Source organism: Hipposideros armiger, unplaced genomic scaffold (assembly GCF_001890085.2).
Source record: "Hipposideros armiger isolate ML-2016 unplaced genomic scaffold, ASM189008v1 scaffold_469, whole genome shotgun sequence".
NCBI classification, from domain to species: Eukaryota; Metazoa; Chordata; class Mammalia; order Chiroptera; family Hipposideridae; genus Hipposideros; species Hipposideros armiger.
In genome coordinates, this window is record NW_017731819.1 from 685010 (window position 1) to 709048 (window position 24039).

A 24039-nucleotide genomic window follows, 5' to 3' on the forward strand; every position below is an offset into this window, starting at 1 on the left:
ACCTGGAGCTGAGTTGCCGTGAGTCTCCAGCGACGGCATAGGCTGCAGTGGGGCTGGCCGGCAGCGGGTGTGAGCTTTCGTGAGCCACCGTGAGCAGCCATCCAATGGCCAGTGAGCAACTGCCTCATCCGGGAAAAGCGCAATGATAATACCAACTTGGGCCAGTGAAGCGACGTCCTCCACAGCTAGACTGAAGAACAAAAGGACAGCAACTTGTCTCTTCCCCTCACATGATTCCCCAACGCTGTTCCCCTCCCCCAATTCCCCAATAAAATCTTAAAAAAAAAAAGACAAATTCATAAACAGGAGAAGGGACAACAGCAACAAAATTTTTAAAGTCGGACAGTAGATTGTTGTCATAAATGACTTAGCAGATCCCAGAGGCAAATCTGAAGTTAGTGGGACAAACACCAAGTGCCTCTGGAACAAAGGGTGGAGACAGGTACCAAAATAAAGAGGTTTAGGTGAGAGCTGTTTCAAAACTATTTAGATCTCTAGATTCTCTGCTGCTGGTGCTCCCCCCTCCCTCCAGCGAGAGTCAAAGTTTATCCTTTAGAGAGAGAACACTGGGTCTCTGGACTGAGAAAACCCGGACACAGGTGTGGGTACTGCACTGAAAGCACAGGGATGTCCTCAGTCGCTCTGTTCCCCACTTGGCTCCCTGAGCACTGGAGACCAGGCCCTCAGACATGGTGTTGTAAAGACTCTTCTGTGGGAACTCTGAGCTCACCCCAGACAAGTCCACACAGATCACCTATTGTGAAGGCTGTTGTCAGTCATCTCCAACCGTGTACTCCGAGCTTTCAGTAAGCTCCTTAGGAAGTCCCACTCTCAGTTATGAGCCAAGAAGCCACTAGATTTCTGAGGAAGGTCTCTAGTGCAGAAGATAAAGACCAAAAGAAGCAACTGGGAAGAAACTATGACAAGCAAAAAACCAAAAACACAACAAAAATCATGAAAATCCTCATAAATAAGAAAGGATATTGCATCCTTGAAACAAAAATAGGGGGCTAATGCCAAAGTAAAAGGGATCACCCATATGAGATCAAGAGCTCTTAAAATTAAAAATATTATGGCATAAATCAGTTTAACTGGTGGTGTTTTTATTTCTTTTGGTGGTTATACCCGTTACTACAAATAATAGGCTTATACTACCATGTTTCCCCGAAAATTAGACCGGGCCTTATATAAATTTTTGCTCCAACAATCTACATTTATTCATGTACAAAAATCTACATTTATTCAGTCATGTCTGACTGACGATCTTAACTGGGGCTTATGTTTGGGGTAGGGCTTATGTTACGAGCATCCTGAAAAATCATGCTAGGGCTTATTTTCCAGTTAAGTCTTATTTTCGGGGAAACACGGTATTACATCACTTTAGACATTATCTTACTGTAGTAGATAAATACACTTATACTTTTCTATCTTCACTTCTGTCTTAATGTGGTTATGTCATGTAAAAATGATATTATTTACCTTTGGCCTTTAAAAGATACACTTAAATCTATTTCTTATTCTATCAACTATAAATCAGTTTCTATTTTAAATTCTCTCTCCACCTGTTCTTGAGTGTAGATGACTTATCATCTAGAATGGAAAAAGGAAATTCATTTAGTAAATAACTTTCATTATATAAAGTATAAAGTTTTTTTGTTTTTTTGCTGAGCTTTATTTTATAATAAAAGCACTCTTACCATCACACATAAACACATAATAAGCAGAGTGGGATATCTATGTTTCACTCCCTAGTTTTGCATTTTCAAGGCTGCTCTGAAGTGTAGCTCCTTTTTAGAGGAAAGGTCTGGACTTTCCCCTGGTAACTTCTGAAGTGGCTGAGTCTCTACCACATTGCTTTTCAAACCATTTGTCATCCAAAATAAATATTTCATAGCATGTTTGTGTATGTGTCTGTCTGTCCCTCTGCCTGCCTACCTATCTATCTACCTATCTGGAATAAAACCTCCTTAATCCATTGGACTAACTTGGCTTTCTCAGTAGTCTGAACTAATGTGTTTTCCTTCTTTCTTGATCTAGGCAGTTGACAAGTACTTCAAGCTTCCTCATGCTTCCAGTAAGCCACCTCGGACTTCAGGAAGCCTTGTGGACACTTCTTATAAAACATTAAGATTTGCATTTAGAGCATCATTAAAAACTGCCATCTATCGAATAACTACTACATTCGGTGAACATCTGATGTAAGTTTATCTGTTTTGTTCCCTGATGGTAGCCCACTTTCAGGAGATCCCCTGAGAAATAGGTATGAGAATTACAGAGGCTCACATGCTGAAAGTGTTCTTTTGGCACCCTCTTGATTCTTACTGGGAATTAACAGGTTGGATTTAGACTTAATATTTATATTTTAAAACTTGGCCTCTCATAAGTTTTGGGGCCTTGTTTCAGATGGGCAAAAAAAGATAGAAAGTTATAAAAGCAGCAAATATAATCACATATCTTTTTTTTAATTACCAAAACATCCTTAAGGGAGAAAAAAAGCAAAAAATTCTGTTGCATCTTGGTCACTGAGACGTGGGTGAGAGAGTATTCCATAAATGAGTCCTTGGTGCTTTGTGAATCATGCTGGAAAAACCATGACAGATCACAACACCTTCAGACACGGAACCAGAAAGAAAACCACAAATGCCAAACCTGTTTATATTTAGTTTCATTGATGTTTACTGCTTTCCTTTCATGAAATAATCTAGCTAGGCAGGATAAGGGATACTAGTTTATTAACTAAACTATGTTTATCATAAATATAAATGAACTTTAGGATACATGAGAGATTGGTCTCCTTGTCCGTATGCAATCAATAAATAGTTTAGAACTTCCTCACACACCTGCTTTTATAAACAGTAGAATGTTTTCTTTTACTTCCATAATTCCAGGTAGCAGCAGTAGCAAGTTTTATGATAGGCACACGTTGGTGTTGTGTAGGAATTCAAGAGAGCTATAGATAACCCTCTGTCCTTAAGAGGTTTATTCACTTGTTTAAAAACAAAATCTATTGAGTGCCTTCTAACATCTGCGCTCTCCAATATGATAGCCATGTATGGCTATTTAAATTAATTAGAGTTAAATAAAATGTAAAATGCAGTTTGTTAGTCACACTGGCCTCATTACAAGTCCTCAATAACTTCATGTGGCTGGCTAGTCACTTCTGTGTTGGACAGCTTAGATACAAAACATTTTCATTGTTGCAGAAAGTTCTGTTGGACTACTGTTCTAATACACTTAGCATTTTTTACATTTGTTTTCTTCATTTACTCTTCTCAAAGAGCCTGTGAGATGTATAGATTATCATAATTGTACAAATATGGAACCTGAAACTCAAAAAGACGTTAAGAACTTGCTAATAGCACAATCCAGTGAGTGTTAGAACATGAACCCCAAATCAGGTCTTTCTTGCTTTTAAACTTCCATCTTTTCCTGCGTACCACCAGACTGCCTCTGAGATGTAAGCTGCCATGCAGAATACTCGCAGAAAACACTTGATGAATTCAGAGAATGAAATAGTTATGATGTATATTGATGATAGAGCAAAAAATAGGGAGAAAAGGGAAAATGGAGATTTCTTAGATAATAGAGGGAGATAAGTGACTGATAAATTATGAGAACGAAACTCTGCCTTAGTTTCTTTTCTAGAGCCATGTTTTATATATGCACTAAAATAAATGCGATAAGTAGAGACTATTTTGTACAAATATAGGGCAGAACGATATGGTGGAAAACATGTTAGATTTGGAGTTAAAAACATTTGGATTTATGCCTTACATTATTGACTATCTGTGGTTGTGGACAAGTTACCTTATGATTTAAGTAATTTGCCCAAGTTATGCAGGTAGTAAGTTGCAGAGCCAGAATTCAGACTCAAATTTTTGTGACTATAGAGTTCCATCTCCAGTGTCAGTACTATTAACCACTAGGCTGTGTTGTCGTCTCCCCTAACCTTTGAACCTTTCTGCTACTGTTTACCCTCCCATGAAAAGGGTATGTTATTCATCCCACTTTGTTCCATTTGCTGTTATTAGAGGTAAAATGGGATCATATGTATATAAAGTCCACCCTGTACATTATATATTGTTGGGACAACAACTATTACTGTATAATAGTAGCTAATTTATTCATTATCCAAAGCTCCACCTTTGAGAACCAGGTATAAGTGAAGTAAACTCTGGAGGCATGAAAATTAACACAGGCCAGTTACTCCTTGGAGACACTCCTTCAACACCTATTTACTTTTTCTTTTTTTAAATTTATTTTTCAGTTACAGTTGACATACAGTATTATATATTTACTCTTAAATTAGGCAAATTTGATGTACTGGTTTTCCAGCCTGTAACATATTAACTTTGAGGGGAAGAGACAGGAGTACCATTAGAGTCAGAAGCACTGACGATACTAAGAGATAGTGTAGTACCTGCTAGCAGAGGGAGGAGTCAGGGGAAAAGCTGCAGACTTGGTGTTTGAGAGAGTTCAGAGCCATTTAGTTAAAGGTGACAGCCTCACTAGCACCTAGACAGAATCTGCACAATAAAATACTTCAAGTGGTTTAATTAGAGGCAGCTACATGGTTTAAGAAAGCAGAGACATGTATGTATAAGGTCTTTTAGAATGATTTGTAGCAAAATTATTATAATAAGACTCTGGCACTTTTAAAAGTGGTGACCTTCAGTCACTGGCATTTTATCATTCAGTGATCATATATTACCATTCAACAGCTAGAAAACCAGAATCTTTCATTGTATTATTCCCTTTTTGCCCAGAAGTTTAAGAGGAAGTTTTATACTAGTTTCAGTATATATTTGCCCAATTTTGTCAAGGTAATGTATTTTTCTGGGGGCGAGGGTGGGGAGAGAACTCAATTTCCCTATCCAAAACATAATTTATTTTCAAAGGGAAAAGTAAATCTAAACCACTGAGCTGTTACCTTTGAAAACGATTAGTGGAGTCTATTATGTTTTAACCAAACATTTCAGTTTAAAGGATTTTATATTAAAGACAATTCACATGCTCCACAACTCAAAGATAATGTTGGGATCTGGTTTAAATAAAATAATAAAATCCAGAAAATCCGCAAGCCCTGGAACTCTACCCAGCAGGTTCCACAGCAGAGCAGGTTAAAATCGATGCCTTCACTTGTCAGTCTTAATTTGCTTTGGTCTTTCAGAGGGTGGAAGCATGCCATTACCGAATGCAAGCCACCCTCCTCATTAGATTAAGAAGGGTTTTCATCCAACTTTTTCAGAAGTACTAAATAAGTGAAGATTTCTATTCATTTTTAATTGTTTTGAAAAATATTGACTCTGTGCTCTGTGGTTCACTTAATATGCTTAATGTAAAATAAAGCTTATGCTTTGAATTTATGTTTCATTTAGTGCTGTGCAAGCATCTGCAGAACATCAGAAAAGACTTCAACAGTTCTTGGAGTTCAAAGAATAGTTAAGTAATATAAACTGTGTTCATTACACTGCTGATACAACTACAGATGGGACAGTAAATGTTCAGCATTCTTGGATCAGAAGAAAATGGACTAATTAGATGCTTCCTTTGTCGTGGTGGTTGCTTTGAAAACTATACTTTAATGGGAGAAATCATGGAAAGAAATTCTCAACAGAATAACTGAAAACGGCCTTTTCTGTACCAGTTGCTTTTTGTGTGTGTGGTATAATAAAATCTTTATTCAATTTTACAGAAGCATTTATGGCAGTAGAAATGTCTCTAGCTTATATAGCTTAATCATAATAACTAGAAAATTTTTAGAATTTACTTTTGAGAGGGTGAGAGCCAGTTCAGAAGGTAGAATAGGTTGTCTTGATCCAGTCTTCCTTTCTAATTGTTATGAGAGTTTAGCTTTCTCTAAACTCAAAATACATAAACTTCTTTAGAGAAGTGTCTGTTTACTAAAGGATAAAAATGGTAACACTGAAGAAAAGTTCACAGAAAACATACTGTCTAAAGGACATATTTTGTTAATCTGTTAGGTTGTGTTTTTGTTTCCAGGAACAAATTAAATTTGCATGATTGTCCAAAAAAGCTCTCAATTTACAGATGCTAACTCTATATAAAAGAATGTGGAAAAATTCAGTTCTTAAGTTACAAGATTAAACATTCACATTTGGTTTTTGAAAGACAATCGACTGGCATCTATGAATTTATTTTGTATCATGTTAGTAAACAATACGTATATGGTTATTTTCCCAACTAGTTTTGCTTTCTTTTTCTGGAACAAAACATTAAGTGATTGCAGAGTTTTTTAAGTGAGAGAAAAAAATTTTGCAAGAAAAAACCAGGAAACTTTCCTTTTTTGTCCCACCCATCATCTTCATTAGATCAAATTATTTTGTGAAGCTGTTTTGGCCTTACAGAGGGAGCTGTCTTTGCTGTGTTAACTGGCTAATTAAAATATATTAGGAAAATCTTTACAGCTAGAAACAACTTAATCATCAAATAGCAAGCGAGTCTAAGATACCAAGGAGATTACTTGAGAGCATGTTGTATGTCCCAAAAGTGCGCAAGGTGATTTTATAATTTATTTGCTTAACTTTTTTGGAGATGAGAGATTGGAAATCCTACTGGTATATACTCCCTGGACTAACTTTGGACTGAAATACTCCCTTGTAATTTTTTTCCTATTATCTTTTTCCTCTAGTGACCCAACATTTTTTCTTTAGTCAGCACAGTATTGTATATGAATCTTTTATGTGGTACGTATGTCTACAGTTTGTCTGATTACTTGATATATTGTATCTTTATTCCCTTTATTTGTTGCCCCTTCAGCCAGCACATTCCAAATTATAAATGAATCCTGATGGCCTTTAAAGTGTCTTTATGAGACAGTTCCCCAATTGTCAAGTGTTTGGAGGATTTAGTCTTGTCATTGCTTTTTGTTTTTTTTCTCTTCCCTGAAGTGAAGTTGATCTCTCTTTTTTTGAATATGGAAGTTCAATCTTGAATATGGTAGTTACAGATAACCAGAAAATTGTGTCTAGGTTGATTGAGAGCTGTTGGGTTCCGTGTTTTAAATGCATTGAGCTTTATATATTCCATTCTCTGTGCTGCCCCTGGCTGAGGCATTTTGGGGAATATAGGACTCTTCACCTTCTGCTTCTATTAAAGAATTGTGGTGTTTAACCTACTGGATTCCTGAGGACGATGGGATGATTCCTTTAAACTTCGACTTAGATAATATGTCTGGCTAAGTTTAAATTTTTGCCATTTCCCAGATACTTAGGGCAAAGGCACCTTTGATGAACAATATGAAAATTTTTGAGGTGTTCATTCCTATTTTCTCTGCAGAGAGTGCGCTTTGTACAAAGTATGGGTCATATAAAGTGAAACTGCCTTCCCAAATCTGGATTGTATTTAGTTGGTAAGGGAGTCTGTTCAGTTTTTCCCCATTGTGTGCTGGTAATCTCCACACCATCTGTTGGGGTAGGGCTAGCTCAATCACCTGTTATTAAAAAGAGCTGCTTCTCCTATGTACAAGGAGGAGGATCTTAGGAAGGCCGAGAGGAGAGAAGCATTTGCTTTGATGAAGTCACATCTTGCCTCTGAGCCCAGTGATGCTCTAACATTGGCCTGAAAATTAGAGTGTAGTACTTTAAAAGCTTTTCTCTGTCAGTATAAAACACGATTCTATCAGCCCTTGTAATGTTTGCTTGACCCTTATGGAAGGTATAAATCTATATAACTTCTTTTCTAGAGAACCAGGAAACTGCCCTAGAATAAACTTTGTGCAGTTGAGCGGACATGGATAAGTAAGAATTTGTTACTTTGCCAGATTTGTTCTTTGGTAATTGTTTTGTATGTCTTCCTGTAAATATGGTAATCTGTTTATATCCTTTTGTATATCACCGACACTGAATTGGGTAGACAAATAAATTGACATTTAAAATAAAATGGGACTGTTAATTGAAATTTGTGTATCTACAAGGTCAATTATTTAATTTCTGGTGTGTGCGTTTCCTTAGCCGTTTGGATTCCATCTCTACGTCATTGCTTATAAAACCTGAAAAGGTTTAACTTCTTGAGAAATCAGCTTTTGCCCATAACTAGAGTAGTTTGGTGGGTGATCGTTGTTTAATGGTAACTTTAAGGAGCCTGAATTCTGAAAGTCTCTTTCTTCGTTGTCTTGGCCGCCTGTCTTCCAAAACTAAACAAAGGAGGCAGGTGCTGAAAGACATCTCTTAATAGAGGTTTCTTTTCTTGCCAGAGTAGTGTTTCTAAATGGATCATATTCCCCCAGGCTAACAGTTATGTCTGTCAACTTGACTTAAATTAGTCTGAACTTGACCTCAAGGTAGTTGAGGTACTATATTAAGGCCTTCAACTCCCTCTTCTGCTCTCCCAATGCAGTCACCTTTCTTTAAAACCAAGTCATTTATAACAAAGATGGCGTGAACTTATCAGTTAACAATCCAGTTATACTTAGCAAGCTGTTGACCACCGTTTTTAAATAAGTAAAATCTTTATTGTTTTGAGGGGTCTGAGGTGGGATAGACAGGCACACACCCCCTACAGCTCTCAGTCATGGTCCTAGGCAGCCTCGGCAGTTGCTGTGGACACGGAGCTAGCTAATCAGTCACAAATATTCACTGAGTCTTTGTTATGGGCCAACTATTAGAAACAAATTGAGCTGTGAACAAGACAGTCCTTGTCCTCAAGGAGTTTATAACTGAATGCAGTGGCATTTAGAACTTGGAATCAGAAACATTAGTTGAGGTGCAGAATCTGGACTCCAGTGCAGGCTCTGCTTCAGGAGGTCTGGTTGATTCCCAAGAGCTGTCAGAATCACATGGTGAGAAGGGTTTATCATAGATCAGGAGTTAACCAAGCTTTACATGCATTCAAATTGCTTGGAAAGCTTGTAAAAACACAAATTACTGGGGCCCACCTCCAGAGTTTCTGATTAAGTCTGGGGTGAGGCCCAAGAATTTGCATTTCTCCCAAGTGTTGAGGTGATGCTGCTAGTCAGAAGACTACACTGAGAATCACTGCTCGTGTGGTGTTCTCTCACGTGAGTGAAGCATATGAGCTATCATTTGCTACCAGGTAGAATTCTTCCATCTGATTTATTTATTGGAAAGCTTGAAAAATATGTTAGCTCCCATAGGTAAGGCAGGAATGCTGAGAAATACTCGTATGCTTATCTTGAAGTCGCAGCAGGTGATAGGACATAAGTTGCTCTTTGATATCATTATGCGCTTGATGGTGTTCTCTTTGCCTGATTTTCTATCTGGGCATCTCATTCTTCATAGTGACCTTAGCCTTCCCACACACTCCCAGAGATTGCGATGAATTTTTTTTCAATGCTCTGTCATTCCTTTTTTTTTCTTTAAAAAAAAATATTTTCTTGGGGAAGGGGAACAATATTGGGGAATTGGGGAAGGGGAGCAGCCAAGTTGTTGTCCTTCAGTCTTAGTTGTGGAAGGCGCAGCTAACCCAGCTGTAAGTCCGGTTGCCATCCGGCCGCCTGTCGGCAGCTCAGGGCCGCTCAGCTCAAGGTGCCGTGTTCAATATTAGTTGCAGATAGGGTTAGCCCACCATCCCATGCAGGAATCGAACCAGCAACCTTGTAAGGAGCATGTGCTGTCTCCAGGTGAGCCATCCTGTCACCTGTTGGCAGCTCAGCTTGGGTGCAGCTCACTGGCCCATGTTGGACTAGAACCGGCGACCCTGTTGCTCAGAGCTTGCGCTCTTAACCAACTGAGCCACTGCCCCTGTCATTCCTTTTTTTTTGGACCTTATCACACTGAATTGTAACTTAACTGATTACATATCTGCTTCCCTTTGGAGACCCCTTCCAGGATTCCAGTTACAGTTTCTCAGTATATCATCTGTGTCTTAACCAGTCTTCTCTAATAGTTTTTACTTTTCCATCAATGAATGCTGTGTAGACTATGAGCTCCACTAACAATAGTTTCCCAATAAATAAGTGAAAATCAGCGGAACTTTGTTTACGGTTCTGAAATATAAAGGTTGTTTTTTTGTTTGTTTGTTTTTTAATGGTAAGTTTTGTGACAAAATTTATTTGGCAGCTAAATCTGACCTTAACCTATGAGAGGCTGTTTGTAGACTTAATGTATTCCACGTAGTATGACTGTGCTACTTTCACTGTAGTATATTTGATTATGAGGTGCTGTCCCAGACTCCATGGGAGTTGTATGTAATATGCATCACTATTACCTTTCTAAAATCTGAAAAATTTTGTATTCTGAAACTTCAGACCTCAGAAGTTTAAGACAAAACCTGGTAGACTTGCTTTTTTAGAATATTGTTAATTCTTCCATTTAGTCATTCAGCATTCACTCACTGCCTGCTGTATACCAGGTTCTGTGATAGGCATTGATGGTACAAAGTCACAGACCTTGCCCCCAAAGAACATACCACCTTGTGTGGGAGGAGTAAGTAGAGACAACCTTTGTTTTATGTGTGTGTGTGTGTGTGTGTGTGTGTGTGTGTGTGTGTGTGTAAAATTTGAAAAGAGCCACAAATTTTAGGACCAAAAAATAGAATAACTAAACAAGTCAGTAGATAGGTTTACCTGCAGATTAGACACAGCTGAAAAAAAATGACTTAGAGGGTAGGTAGGTCAGAAGAAGTTATCCAGACTAAAGCATGGAAAATAAAAAATATTAAAATATAGAAGACAGGTTAAAATACATGATACAATGGGAAAGTTTATAAGTATAATTAATTGGAATCCTGGAAAGAGATGGAGCTCTAGTGGAGCAGAAGCAATTTTGAAGATTTAATAGCAAATAACTTTATTAAATGGATGAGACAACAAGTCACAGGTTGGAAAAGCTCTGTGAACCCTAAACAGATAAATAAAAATGCACACTGAGGTATAGCATAGTAAGAGTGCTAAAAACCAAAGATAAAGTCTTAAAAGTAGCCAGAGGAGAAGAAAGACCACTTTTAAATGAGCAAAGCTAGACAGCTAACTTCTCAACAAAAACAACCAAATGCAATGGAATAAGTACTGAAAGAAACTTACTAGCCTAGAATTCCATACTCAGCATTAATCTACAAAAATGATAGGGAAATCGAAATATTTCCAGACAAAAGCTGAGAAATTTCAACAGGTCACATTAAAAAGAACTTAATTTATAAAGGTAAAATTTTCAGGGAGAAGAAGGACAGAGAAGCAGGAAATTAAGAGCAACAAAAAAGGTAAATATGGCTGTTGACTTAGAAAACAATAATGTCTGATTAGGTTTTTAAAAAATAGAGAATTAAAGCACACAACACAGTGGCATAGAAGTCAGAATATTTGGGAGTTAAATATCCTAAGGTTTTTACATTGTCTGAAAAGAGAGTAAAAGTGCCAACTGTAGATTTTTGATACATTAAACATGTGCATTGTAACTTAAGAATAATAAACTAAAAAATAGTTTAAAACTTTCAAGCTGAGACCAGGAAAGAATGGAATAATAAAAAATAATCTAAAAGAAAGGAAGCAAGAAGGAAAAAGAAATCTGTAGTAGGCAGGACAAAGAAGGTGCACATAGTAAGATGTAGATTTAAACCAAAATACATAAGAAATTACATTAAATGGATTAAGTGTTCTGATCAAAAGCAAAGATCATCAAATGAAATAAAAACCCAAACCCAACTGCTTGCTGTTAACAAGACCACATCTAAAACATAAGGACAGATATATTGAAAATAAAAGGATAGGAAAGATAAGGAAATACTAAAAGAAAGCTTGTATAGCTGTATTAGTTATTGACAAAGTATAATTTAAGGCAAAAAGCCTGATTAGAGACAAGGAGGGGCACTTCAAAATGGCAAATAATTCAATTCATTAGAAAGATACAGTTCTAAATGTTAACGTACCTAACGGCAGAGCCTCACAGTACATTAGAACAATATAGGTGAAAAGTGAACAAGCACTTTAAAAAGAAGGGTATTCAAATGGCTTATAGGAGAGGGTAGGTATTAGCACCGTTAGTTATTAGGGAAACAAATTTAAACTATACTGAGATACCACAACACACCCATCAGAAAGGCTAAAAATAAAAAGACTGACAATGACAGGTGTTGATGAGGATGGGAAGCAACTAAAACTTGCCTAAATAATTGCAGGAAGGAGTGAACAAATGGGCCATATCTACTGAAGTTAAACACACCTATCTTCGAATCTATCAGATTGCACTAATTGGTATATGCCCAAGAGAAATGAGTGCATATGCCTACCGAAAGTCATGTTTACAAGATGCTTATAGCAAGATTTTTCACAATAGCGCCCAAATTGGAGACAATTCAATTGTCCCATCAATAGAATGGATAAATTGTGCTATCTTTTACAATGTAATTTTAAATAGCAGAAAAGAATGAATTACTGTTACGTGAAAATATGAATGAAGCTCATGGACATAATATTAAGCAAAAGAAGCCAGATACAAAGGAATACATACTGTATGATTGCATTTATATACATGTCAGGAATAGGTAAAACTTCATGTTGTCACCTACAGTCACAATAGTGGTCATGGTGAGAGGGGCAGCACATTGCCTTAGAAGGGCATGAGGAAACCGGAGGTGCTGGAAATGTTCTATATCTTGATTTGGATTATGTGGGCATGTATATATAAAAATGCATCAAACTATATGTAAGATGTGTGTACTTCATGTTACATACACCTTATGTTACACATTAATAAAATACCTAGAAGCAAAAACGGACAGAGCCACAAGGAGAAATAGACATCCACAATTATAACGATATTTTATATACTTCTGATAGAACACGTAGATTGTAGAAATCAGTAAGGATGTAGAGTATTTGAATGCCACTGTCAGCAAACATGACCTAAATGGACACGTGGAACACTGCACCTAACAATGGAAGAACATGCATTCTCTTCAAGTTCACATTGAACATTTACAAATTGGGCCATATGTTGGTTTATAAAGTAAGTCTCAACAAATTTTAAAGGATTAAAATCATTTAGAGTATGTTTGTAAGGCAGTTAAAGTAGTAAGGATCAATTAGAAATCATAATTAGAGCATTCTATATGTTTGGAAATTAAGAAACACGTTTTTTAATTTCCCACAGGTCAAAAAAGAAATCACATCAGTAGGAATAAGAAAAATGTTTTTATAGGAGTGATAATAAAAATACATGTGGAAACTTGTGAGATACAACGAATGCCAAGTTCAGAGGGAAATTTATTTATACCCTTAAATGTATATATTAGGAAAGAAGAAAGCTGAACATCAGTGAGCTGATGATCATCTCAAAAAGCACACAGTGAGTTGAATCACTTTAGTCCTTAACACTTCTATACCTTTTCAATGCACATGTTGTAATGTATTATAATTACCAGTTTACTTGCTCTCACTGGAAACAGTGATCTGTGAGCTCTTGGGGTTCATGGATCATATTTTACGTTTTGTATCCCCCGTGCCTATTAAAGTACCTTGCACACTGTTGATACTTGTTTGAACTGAATGCACTTCAGTGTCTTAGGGTTGTTAGAAGCCCAGGGTCTCAAACTCAAGTGTTTACAAAAGCCAGGCAGGTGATAGGATGAGTGAGGCCGATGTATGGGGAATGGGGAGCATGTGCCCCTGTGACTGACTGCTGCTGCTGCTGCTGCTGCTGCCGGGCCCTGGTTGATTGTTGCTGTGGGAGAATGCTTGCCTGGTATGTCTATCTCCCCATTTGTTTATACGAAGGCAGAAATTCAGATTTTGATGTGAAATCTCCATTTTTAAAGAGTTGGAAACTAATTAATTAAAAAAAAATACAGCGAGTGCCAAACCAAATTACACAGCCCTATGGCTGTCAGTTTGCAACCTCTGTTTTACTTCACACCTTTAAGAGGTGGGAATGTGTTTCATGTCTAAATATTCCAGCCAATAGACTCTTGAGCTGCCTTTTCCATCAAGTGTATTTCTGCCTGAAGAAAAGGGTCGTGACTGCTTCCTAATGGGGTTTCTGGGTCATATCTGTAAGAGGTTTGCAGAGTTTTTTAAAGCCTTCTTAGTAGTGGGCTGTTTACCCCAGCTGAATCAGACATATGTTCCCAAAGATTTTTTTCCCTCCTTTTGTTGTAATATTCTTAATGATGCATTCTGACTTTTTCACTCTGTTTTCTACACATTTGTCACCACTTCTGCTTTTGGACCTTCATGCTGGAAAATCTGAGGCTTACATGGAAGATTGATTTTTAATGCCCCTTGTGTTGTTTTTCGGCTGTAACATTTGCATGCAATTATAACATTTTAAAAATAGGAGACCACGGGGTTTGAAAAAAAGAAAGAATCTTCTGGGCAGATGAGCAAATGGAAAGGCCAGCCTTTAATTTTGTTAACATCCCAATTACATCTTGGTAACCCTTGTGACGATTTCTGTCCCTTGTAATGCAACACCTGGTTTTTGTTCCAAGCACAGGGACCAAGCCTGGCTGACTCAACTCTTGTTCTATCATGAAAGCATTGGTTGGAAAGCTCATAGTTTCCACGAGCCAGCAGAGGTCACTATTTCAAAGTTGTTTGAGGAAAAATTGTCTACAGTCCATAACACTTCTCTTTTGGGGAGGTTTTTTATTCATAATCCTGGTGGGAGATTTTTTTATTTGTACTTTCTGTATTTTCAAATGTTCTTTATAAAACAGTTGTTTTTAAATAGTACATTTAAAAGTGCTCATGGCTTGAGTGGGTTTCTGGAGATCATTGCTTATGGGAGTAATAACTGCTACCATTTATTGAGCACCTACTAGGTGCTGTACCTTGTGCTCCACACTCTACACACATTCTCTTTAATAGCCATTTATCTTTCAGGGTTGTTGTGAAGTTTACCTCAGTTTTGCAGAAGAGGAGCCTGAGGCAAGAGAAGTGAGATAATTCGCCCAAGGACACTGGATCTAGTGGAGATGGGATTTGGATCCCATCTGACTGGCAGGGAGATCTGTCTTCCAAGTGAGAATCTTAATTTTCTTGGGAGCTGTATTTTTTTTCCCCAAAAAAGGGATATATTAACAGCTTGAAGCAACAATCACCAAGAATGTTTGAGGGGAGTATGTATTTTTGAAGTAAAACTTTAGAAATAGCTTGCAGTTTTTTCCTCTGCAAATTTCAGCCTATTTTCTTGAAGAAGACTTTACTTCTTAGTCTCCTTTGAAAATAGGAACTGTGATGTCCTGTCAGGCTTTGCTACTTCTCCACATGAAAACAAATATTAGTAATATAGTGTCTCCAAAAACGTCTCAAGCTGACGACCTATTTAGTGAGTAAAGTTTACTAAAGAGATTTCTTACTTCATTTTACAAGCCCAACGGAAAACTTCCCAACTTTGAAAAGAAATAGACTGTGAATGAAAAGATAAATCTGTTTTAGTGGACTTTTATTTATTCATGTTTGAAAATATGAATAAATCACCAGGATTTTCCATAAAGCTGGAGAGTTATGAGAGGACAGCTGTGTTCATCACCAGATAATGAGTGGTCCATTTGACCCCCCTGTTCTCACTGGAGAGGTCATGTGAGAACAGTAAGAAAGGGCTTTGTATCTTTTGGGATGCCGTAAAGGGACATTCGGTTCTGAGTCAGTCTTACAAATTGGCCTGGCATGCTGCTATTATTCTTATGTCAAGTTTTTTTAATGTTTTGTGGTTGCTATTAACTATAATTATTATTGGAACAGAAAACCACATTATCCTTTTAGATCGTCTTAATAAGATGGGGCTGGCTAATTTTTGTCATCAGCAGACATTTAACAAGCTTTCACAGGGAGAGCGAGTAGCTCAGGGTGGCAAAGCGGAGGCTGTTGTAAGGGGAGATAAACAGTGAATGTAATTAAGCGGCATGTGGTGGTGAGTAATCTCGAGAGCCAGGAGAAAGTTGGGTGGGATTCTGTTTTAGATACCTGGTCAGAGAAGGCCTTCCTGATAAAGGGATGTTTAGCCAGAGGCCTGAGTAAGGTAAGAGAGCGTAAGTGGGTATCTGGGGGAAGAGTTCCAAAAAGCAGAAGGACCCTGAGACTAAGAGCGTGCCTGATAAGTTCAAGGGACAGCAAAAAGGGCCGGACGCTGAGCACAGTGGGTTAGGGGAAGAGTGGTGGGTGGGGTCAGAGACACGGGAGGACCTGCTCATGTCAGGCCTGGGAGGCTACAATAAGGACTTTGCTCTTGACTCTGAGTCAGAGGCAGCCATTGGAAAGTTCTGAGCAAAGGAGTGACATTGGCCCACTAATGTTTGAAAAAATGAAGTCTGGCTGTCCTGTGGAAAATAGATGGGGGAGTGAGGGTGGCAGGTAAGAATGACAGCAGGGAGCCTAGTTAGGAGGCTACTGCTGTCAACCAAGTGAAAGAGGCTAGTGACTGGAACCAGAGTGACAGTGGTGAAAGCCATGACAAACAGGTCTGGGGCTACAGTGAAGGAAGAGACAGCCTATTTCTGGGTCTTTTTTTGTGCAAAATAAATTTCTATGTTATTTAAGCCACCATTATTTTTCAGTTGTATGTAGCCAAACTTAACTAATGCACCTTACTTGTCGCCCCCACCCCACCCCATAAACCCATTCTTCTCAGTAAAGGGCAATTTCATTCTCCCTCAGGCCAAAAACCCTGGAGTCAATATTAATGACTTGTTTTCTTTCTTATGCCACAATCTTTCTACCAGCAATTCTCGGGAAGGTTATCAGGGATTTGGGCTCCTTCTAGCTCTTTACTTTGCCAGCCCCAAGGCGTGGTCCTCATCCTCATGGGCCCACATGGCTGCTAGAACTACAGCCATCATCTCTGAATTCCAGGCAATACGTAGGAGGAAGAGAAGGGAGAATGGTGTATACCTTCCCTTTTAAGGAGACTTCCTAAAAGTCCACACACTTAAGTCGTGCATCTCATTGGCAGAAGTGTAGTCATATGGCCACATCTGTCTGCAAGGGAGTTTGGGAAATGTCATTTAGATGTTGTGTGTGACCCCTAAATAAAATTGGGATACTGTTACTAGGGCTCTGAATGAATGTTAAAGTAGGCTGTCAACAGTCTGTTCTCCAGAGTTTGGAGTTTGATTTTGGAAAAAAATGAGTTCTAGTCTTATCTCTGGCACTATCTAGCTGTGTGACTTTGAGCTAAGATTCCATCACTAAACCTCTATTTCAGCTGCCAAAGAAAAGAATTGGACTGAATGATTTTTAAGTTCCCTTCTAACTGTAACATTGCATGAGTCTTTGAATTTGTCATATTGTAAGGTAAGTATAGTTTTCATAAAAGAGGTAAGTCTTGAAGATTATGCAAAAAGGTGTCTATCAAATGTCTTAAAATTGATTTTTGTAATTGAAAGATTCATTTCAAACTTGTTCATGAATACAATTCCATTCTTCTATTTTTCAGAATGCTTTCTGCATATAGGCATAGATGATTTTAACATATGCTTGAAAAGAAGCGTATGAATTACATAAAACTAGCATGTGCTGAATAAACTTGATATTTATTTTATAATAAAAAATTTAAATAAAAATATGAGTAATAAACTATCCCATTCCTTACTTCATATATACATTGGTTGTAGTCTCATTTACCAACTTTTGACTTATTTAAAAAATGCACTATAGTACACGTGTTCAAATCCACACACTGCTGCTTATCTCCCATACACATTAAAGTCTATGGCTTCAATGGGTGTGCAATTGGGAGGACAATCAGTACACAAATAGGTGTATAGTAATGCAGAAAGTAACTACTCTGAGAGGAGCTTTGTGTGCTTGATTGGGAGGGGAAGCAGGCTATGTGGAGAAGGGGCCATTTGAGGTGAGCCTAGCAGGCCTCAATGGGTCTGGGTGGGAGATGTCAGCTACAAATGCATTCTGGATGAAAGACAAGAGGTCAGGCGACAGATCCAGTTCAGCTGTAGATGAGGTATGGTGGCACAATTGAAAGCTCATGGTAGTTCGCGTCGAGTAGACCTCTGACTGAACCCTGAATCTGTCAGTTGCTAGCTGAGACCTTGGGCAAGTCATTGAACCTATTTGGGCCTCGTTTTCCCCACCTGCCTCCTCAGAGGAGCTAATACCATCCTCTTCATAGGGTTGTTGTCTGTATTGAGTGTATTTATGTCCTGTCATCCGCAGTAATTTATGTAAAAGTACCACATGGCATGGTACTCTGTGCTTCCATAAGTAGCAGGCCCCTTCTCCTATATGGATAATCAGTATTGTCCCTCATACCTTTTCAAGCTGTCAAATCTTATTGTCCTCATTAGCAGCATTTGCTTTGCATTTTATATTAAGTCTGATTCTGTCTCCCTACAAATACAGTGATGTGCTGAAAAACAACTAACATTTTTATGGAAAAGCAGTTGCATAGTGAGAGTGAGGAAGGGCTATAACTTAGTGGCCTGGTAATTGTGGCATCTTTGCTCCCAGAAACCACCATTAAGTATGAGGAGTGCCTTGGGCCACCCAGCAGAACTTCCAAACTCGAAAACTGCTCTTCTCCCAGACACCCACCCTCTCCTTTCTCTTTACTCCCCTTCACTCCCATCACCCAGGCTTGTCAAATTTATTGCATTCCATCCACTTCTCCTGACTGTTCTTCCAGCATCCACACTTGCCCCTTTCTCAATCCATTTCCCACACAACAGCTTGAATATTTTCAGAACTGATCCGATCGTGTCAGTCTCCAACCTACAGTCCTGCACTGATTTCGGATCCAGCCCTCCCTTCCCCAGTCTCATCTGGTGCCTTCCCTCCCTTCGCCCTGAGGCTCCAATCACACTGCCCTTCTTTTGCTGCTTAGAAGGGATCTTAGTTCCCATCGTTTCAGGACTTTGGCACGTACTCCTCCATCTTCTAGAATGCCCATCCTCAAATGTACAACCAGTAACTTTTTATCCTTTTAGATTCAAATTTAATCACCACCTCCTCAGGGAAGACTTTCTTGACCCTTTAGAGTCTGTCAAGCTTCCAACCTCCCTCCCCACTTCATGTCTTCTCATAGCATGGAACATTTCTCCTTCAGGGTCTTTTCCTTGTTTGCAAGTCTATATTTATTTATATGATTAGTTCCATACTTGGTGTCCACCAGCAGTCAGAAGCTCCATGCATCTCTGGCTCCTAGGGACAGTGCCTGACACATGATAGGTGCTCATTTGATATTGTTGGGTCAGGATGGAGTCTGGGACCTTGGTGCCTCCTCCTGCCACTGTTAGCTATCAGCTTCTGACCTCTCTGAATGAGTTTCTGGAGGGCCTGCACATCCTTTAACAACTCCTTCATCCACTTTATTAATTGGTGCATTTATTCAACTATTTTTCACTGAATGTGCATAGACACCAGGCACTGTGCTTGGTGCTAGGACTACACTGGCAAATAAACCGATTCCTGGCCCCAAAGAGCCAGGGGCACTCAGAAGGCTTTAAGTTAGGCGAGCAACATGGCTGGATCAGTGATTTAGAAAGACCACCCTGGCTTCAGGGAGGAGGATGGGTTGGAGGCGTCAGGCTGGAGGCAGGGAGAGCCAGACGAAAGGCTGGGCCAGAGATTCAGGCTAGAGATGATGAGGCCTGACAGGGGTCCTGGCTGTGGCGATGGAGAGAAGGAGCACTTACAGGAGGTACATAGGAATCACAGGCCTAGGAGTGTGAATGTGGGCAGAAGGAGAGAAGGGGGCCTAGGATAAGCCCTAGGATCCCAGCTTGGTGGTGTCATCAGTCAGGTAAAAAGAGAAAACATGGGATCAGGAAGGAAGAGAGGAGAGCTGGAGGAAGTGAGTTTAGTAAAACTTGGTTTCCCAAACCATTTAACAGCTTCTATTTCTAGAGTGTGTATTATTCACCTGCAGCTTCATTCAGAAGAGACTCTAATGTTAAAAATCATCAACTTGACTCTTTTGTGTGCTTTAAATGTACGTACAGTACAATTCACAGTGTACATGTCTATGAATTTTGACAAATGCATAGAGTTGCAGAAACACCACCACAGTCAAGAGACAGAACAGTGTTGTCGCGGTCCCTTATTCCCCCAAAGTCCCTCATTCTTTTGTAGTCACATCTTTTCTAATCCTTAACTCCTGACAACTATTGATCCTATAATTTTGCCTTTTCCAGAATGTTACACCATTGGAATCATAGAGTATGTAGCTTTTGAGTCTGGCTTGTTTTACTTACCATCATGCATTTGATTCACCCACATTATGTTTAGCAAGAGTTAGATTGATAGTCTTGCTGAGTAGTATTCCATTCAGTGGATTTACCACAGTTTATCCATTCTCCAGTTTAAGGGACTTTTTATCTCCCACTTTTGAAGATTACAAAGAAAGTTCCTAAAAATCTTCACGTACAGGTTTCTGTGTAAACATAGGTTTTCATTTCACTTGGGTAACTTCTGGTAGTGGGATTGCTGGCTTGTATGGGTTGTATGGTAAGTTTAACTTCATAAGAAAGTATCAAACTCATTTCCAAAAGTAGTTGTACCTTTTTGTGTTTCTATCAGCAATGTTTGAGGATTACAGTTGTTCCACATCCTTACCAGCAGTTTGTACTGTGAGTTTTTTATTTTATTTTTTTTAATTTAACCATTTTAATTGGTGTGTAGTGGTATCTCAATGTGCTTAAAATTTGCATTCCCTAGTGACTAATGATGCTGAGCATCTTTTCATGTGCTTATTTTTCATCTGTATATTTTCTTTGATGAAGTATCTGTCAAAATCTTGTGCACATTTAAAAACTTTGGTTGTTTTCTTTTTATTAAGTTGTAAGACTTCTTCATGTATTCTGAATAGAAGTCACTTGTTGGATATATGATTTGCAAATATTTCCTCCCAGTTTTTTCAGTCTTTTAACAGTCAGTATCTTTTACAGAGCAAAGATTTTTAATTTTTGATGAAGTCCAATTTAACAATTTTTTCTTTTATGGATTGTGCATTTGGCATCATACCTATTTTCTTCTTTACCTAACCCAAAGGCACAAAGATTTTCTTTTAGGCTTTTTTTCTAGAAGTTATAGCTTTGCATTTTGAGCCATTTTGAGTTAATTTTTGTATAGCATGTGAAATACAGATCAAAGTTCATTTTTTTGCATATGTATGTGCAACTGTTTTAGTACTGCTTATTAAAAAACTATTCTTCTGGGCCGGCCTAGTGGCACGATGGTTAAGAACTGGCTTGGGACGCCAGAGGGCCCCGGTTCGGATCCCACATATGAGGGCCAGTGACACTGCCCTCTACAGCTAAGATGCTGAACAACAGCTCGACCTGGAGCTGGGCTGCCGTGAGTCGCCGGTGACGGCGTAGGCTGCAGCCCCTGTGGCAGTGGGCTGCCATGGGCTACCGTGTGTAGCCAGCAGCCACAGTGAGCGGCCAGCAGCCGCGGTGAGCGGCCGTCCAGAAGCCAGTGACTGATGTGCCTCGCCCGGGAAGAGCGCAATGATGGTGCCAACTTGGGCCAGTGAAGCAACGTCCTCCACAACTAGACTGAAGAACAAAAACGACAGCAACTTTTCTGTTCCCCTTCCCCCAATTCCCCAGCACTGTTCCCATCCCCCAATTCCCCAATAAAATCTTTAAAAAAACAAACAAACAAAAAAACCCGATTCTTCCTCCACTGGATTGCTTTTGTACCTTTGACAAAGTCTTTTGGCCATATGTGGATTTCCATAGAATATGGAATATTCTATTCCATTGATCTATGTGTATATTCTTTTGCCAATACCACACTGTCTTGGTTACTGTAGCTTTACAGTCAGTTTTAAAATCAGATAGTGAGTCCTCTAACTTTTTCTTTTTCAAAACTGTTTTGGCTATTCTAGTTCCTTTGCCTTTCCAAATAAATTTTAGAATCAGTTTGTGGGTTTCTATTGAAAAATCTTGCTGAGATTCTGATTGAAGTTGTGTTGAATTTATAGATTAATTTGGCAAGAATTGACAACTTAAAAATATCGAATCTTATAAACATGATACACCTCTTCACTTATTTAGATCTTTGATTTCTCTCATTAGAGTTTTGAGGTTTTCAACATACAGATTTTGCACATATTTGTCATATTTATATCAAACTATATAATTTTAAGTGCAATTATAAATAGTACTTTAAATTTCTAGTAAATTTCTAGCAGTTTATTGCTAGTGTATATAAATACAATCAATTTTTTTATATTGGGTTGTTGGAAAAGTCATGACGCATTTTTGCAACGAAAAACGGAAAAAATATGTCATGACTTTTTTGACACCCCAATATATACATCCTGCAATTTTGATAAATTCACTTATTAGTTCTAGGAGCTTTTTGGGGAGGGGGGCGGGGTGTAGGTTCCATGGGATTTTCTGCATGGATGAGACAGATTACTGTGAGAATGTGCAAGAAGTAAATAATTCTAGCAGAGGATTCAGAGAAGGCTTGTGGGAAAAAGCGACACTTGAGCTAGGTATTAAATCATTCATAGGAAAGAGTATGAAGATGAAAAAGAGGGATAAGTGTTAGTATAGGAAACATCATGTATAAAGTTTTGAAGGCATGGATACACTTCTGGGTTCTAGGAGATGAAAAATATTCTAGGAACATAGGATAGGGATAAGTGATAGGGTGAGAACATGCTTTGACTATCTAGATGGCCATTGGGATCTGTTAATGATTATTGGCTTAAACAGGGAAGTGACATGGTCAAGTCTATGTTTCAGAGATTGATAGCGAGATCAGTATGGAAAATGGATGATAGGGAATAGGATGAAGCTGGAAGCAGGAAGAAGAGTCGGGAAGAAATGTAGAGGATTAAGGGGGGGATCAATAGGTGGATTTATGGCAAATCAGATATGGGAGTATGGGAGAGGAGGGGGCTTGGATAATTCTCAGATTTCTGACTTGGGGGACTTGGTCATGGGGCCATTCACCCAGGTAGGGACATCAGAATGAGAAGCAAAGTTCGAGAAGAAAACATGATGTTTGCTTTTGCAGATGGATCCAGATGGAGATATACAGTAGACAGACTGTATGTGGGACTGGAAGACAAAAGAAAATTTGAGCTGGAACATGAGTTAATGTTAAAAAGCACACATTAGGGGCGGCCGGTTAGCTCCTAGGTGGTTAGAGCTCAGTGCTCATAACACCAAGGTTGCTGGTTCAATCCCCAGTTGGGCCACAGAGCTGCGCCCTCCACAACTAGATTGAAACAACTACTTGACTTGAGCTGATGGGTCCTGGAAAAATACACTGTTCCCCAATAAATTTTTTTTTTTAAAAAAGCACACATTATTGTCTGGTCTGCTAAAGGGAGAAGTGGGTTTTATTTGTTTTGCTTTGGTTTGTTCTTGACAATTAAAATATTAGTGACTTTTATTTTAATAGCAAAAGTGTAAGGAAAAAAAAATACAGCCCATAATTCTACTACTTAAATAACCCCTGTTGAAAGGGAAGGAGGATAATATATATTATTTAAAAATACAAACAGTTCAGTGACGTATAAAATGAAAAGTACAGGCCTCCCCCTAGTACTCCATTTCCTTAACCACTGTTAACACTTTCTTGTGTTTCCTTCTAGGAAAACAAAATGCATATACCCACTGGATTCTGTGTACCTCCAAAGGGGTCCTGCCATATACAGTGTTTAAGAAGCCCATTTTATTGAGCAGGTTAACCTTCTCATTGCTTTGCCTGGCTTTACATACCCATCTGTCTGGTGGGGTGGAGCTGCGTGATAACTGGGGGAAGGCAGGACCTCCATATCCCTTGCTCAGGTCAGGGGGCTGGCTCAGGGTAGGTGCTCAGTAAAGAATAACTGAATGAGCCATTGCTACATCTTGGAAGTGTGGAGGCCTTTGCCTGCAGTTCCAGTTGGTTAATTGACTTATTCAGCAAATGTTTTCCGAGTCCTGACTAAGTGTGCTGTGCTGTGTGCATATGTGTGTGATGATGGAGGAAGGGCAAAAGACTTGGCTCCTGGATTCACTGAAGGGTAGAACTAGAAAGGCCAATGACCGTCTACTTTCTCGCTTTTTGAGGGGGAAACTGAGGTCCAGAGTGAGGTTATGATTTGCCTAAAGCGACAGCTTAAATGATTCATAGGAAGGAATATGAAGATGGACAAGAGGGAA

General features: G+C 38.8%; 1 protein-coding gene and 1 long non-coding RNA gene across 2 annotated transcripts in view; both read left to right on the forward strand.

The window, feature by feature from the left end:
* The window catches only part of NDC1 (NDC1 transmembrane nucleoporin), a 65691-nt gene extending 57771 nt beyond the window's left edge, over positions 1-7920 (forward strand). The window contains exons 14-15 of the mRNA XM_019666385.1: positions 2038-2198; positions 5379-7920. Of these exons, the coding sequence (XP_019521930.1) occupies positions 2038-2198; positions 5379-5442 (225 nt within the window). The 3' untranslated portion in view covers positions 5443-7920. The remainder of the gene's footprint in view (positions 1-2037; positions 2199-5378) is intronic.
* A 3552-nt stretch (positions 7921-11472) lies between these two features.
* LOC109395442 (uncharacterized) lies at positions 11473-17428 on the forward strand. The gene is made up of 3 exons (XR_002126666.1): positions 11473-13262; positions 14798-14935; positions 17118-17428. It is a non-coding gene; the product is annotated as an uncharacterized LOC109395442 (long non-coding RNA).
* The last annotated feature ends 6611 nt before the right edge of the window (positions 17429-24039 follow it).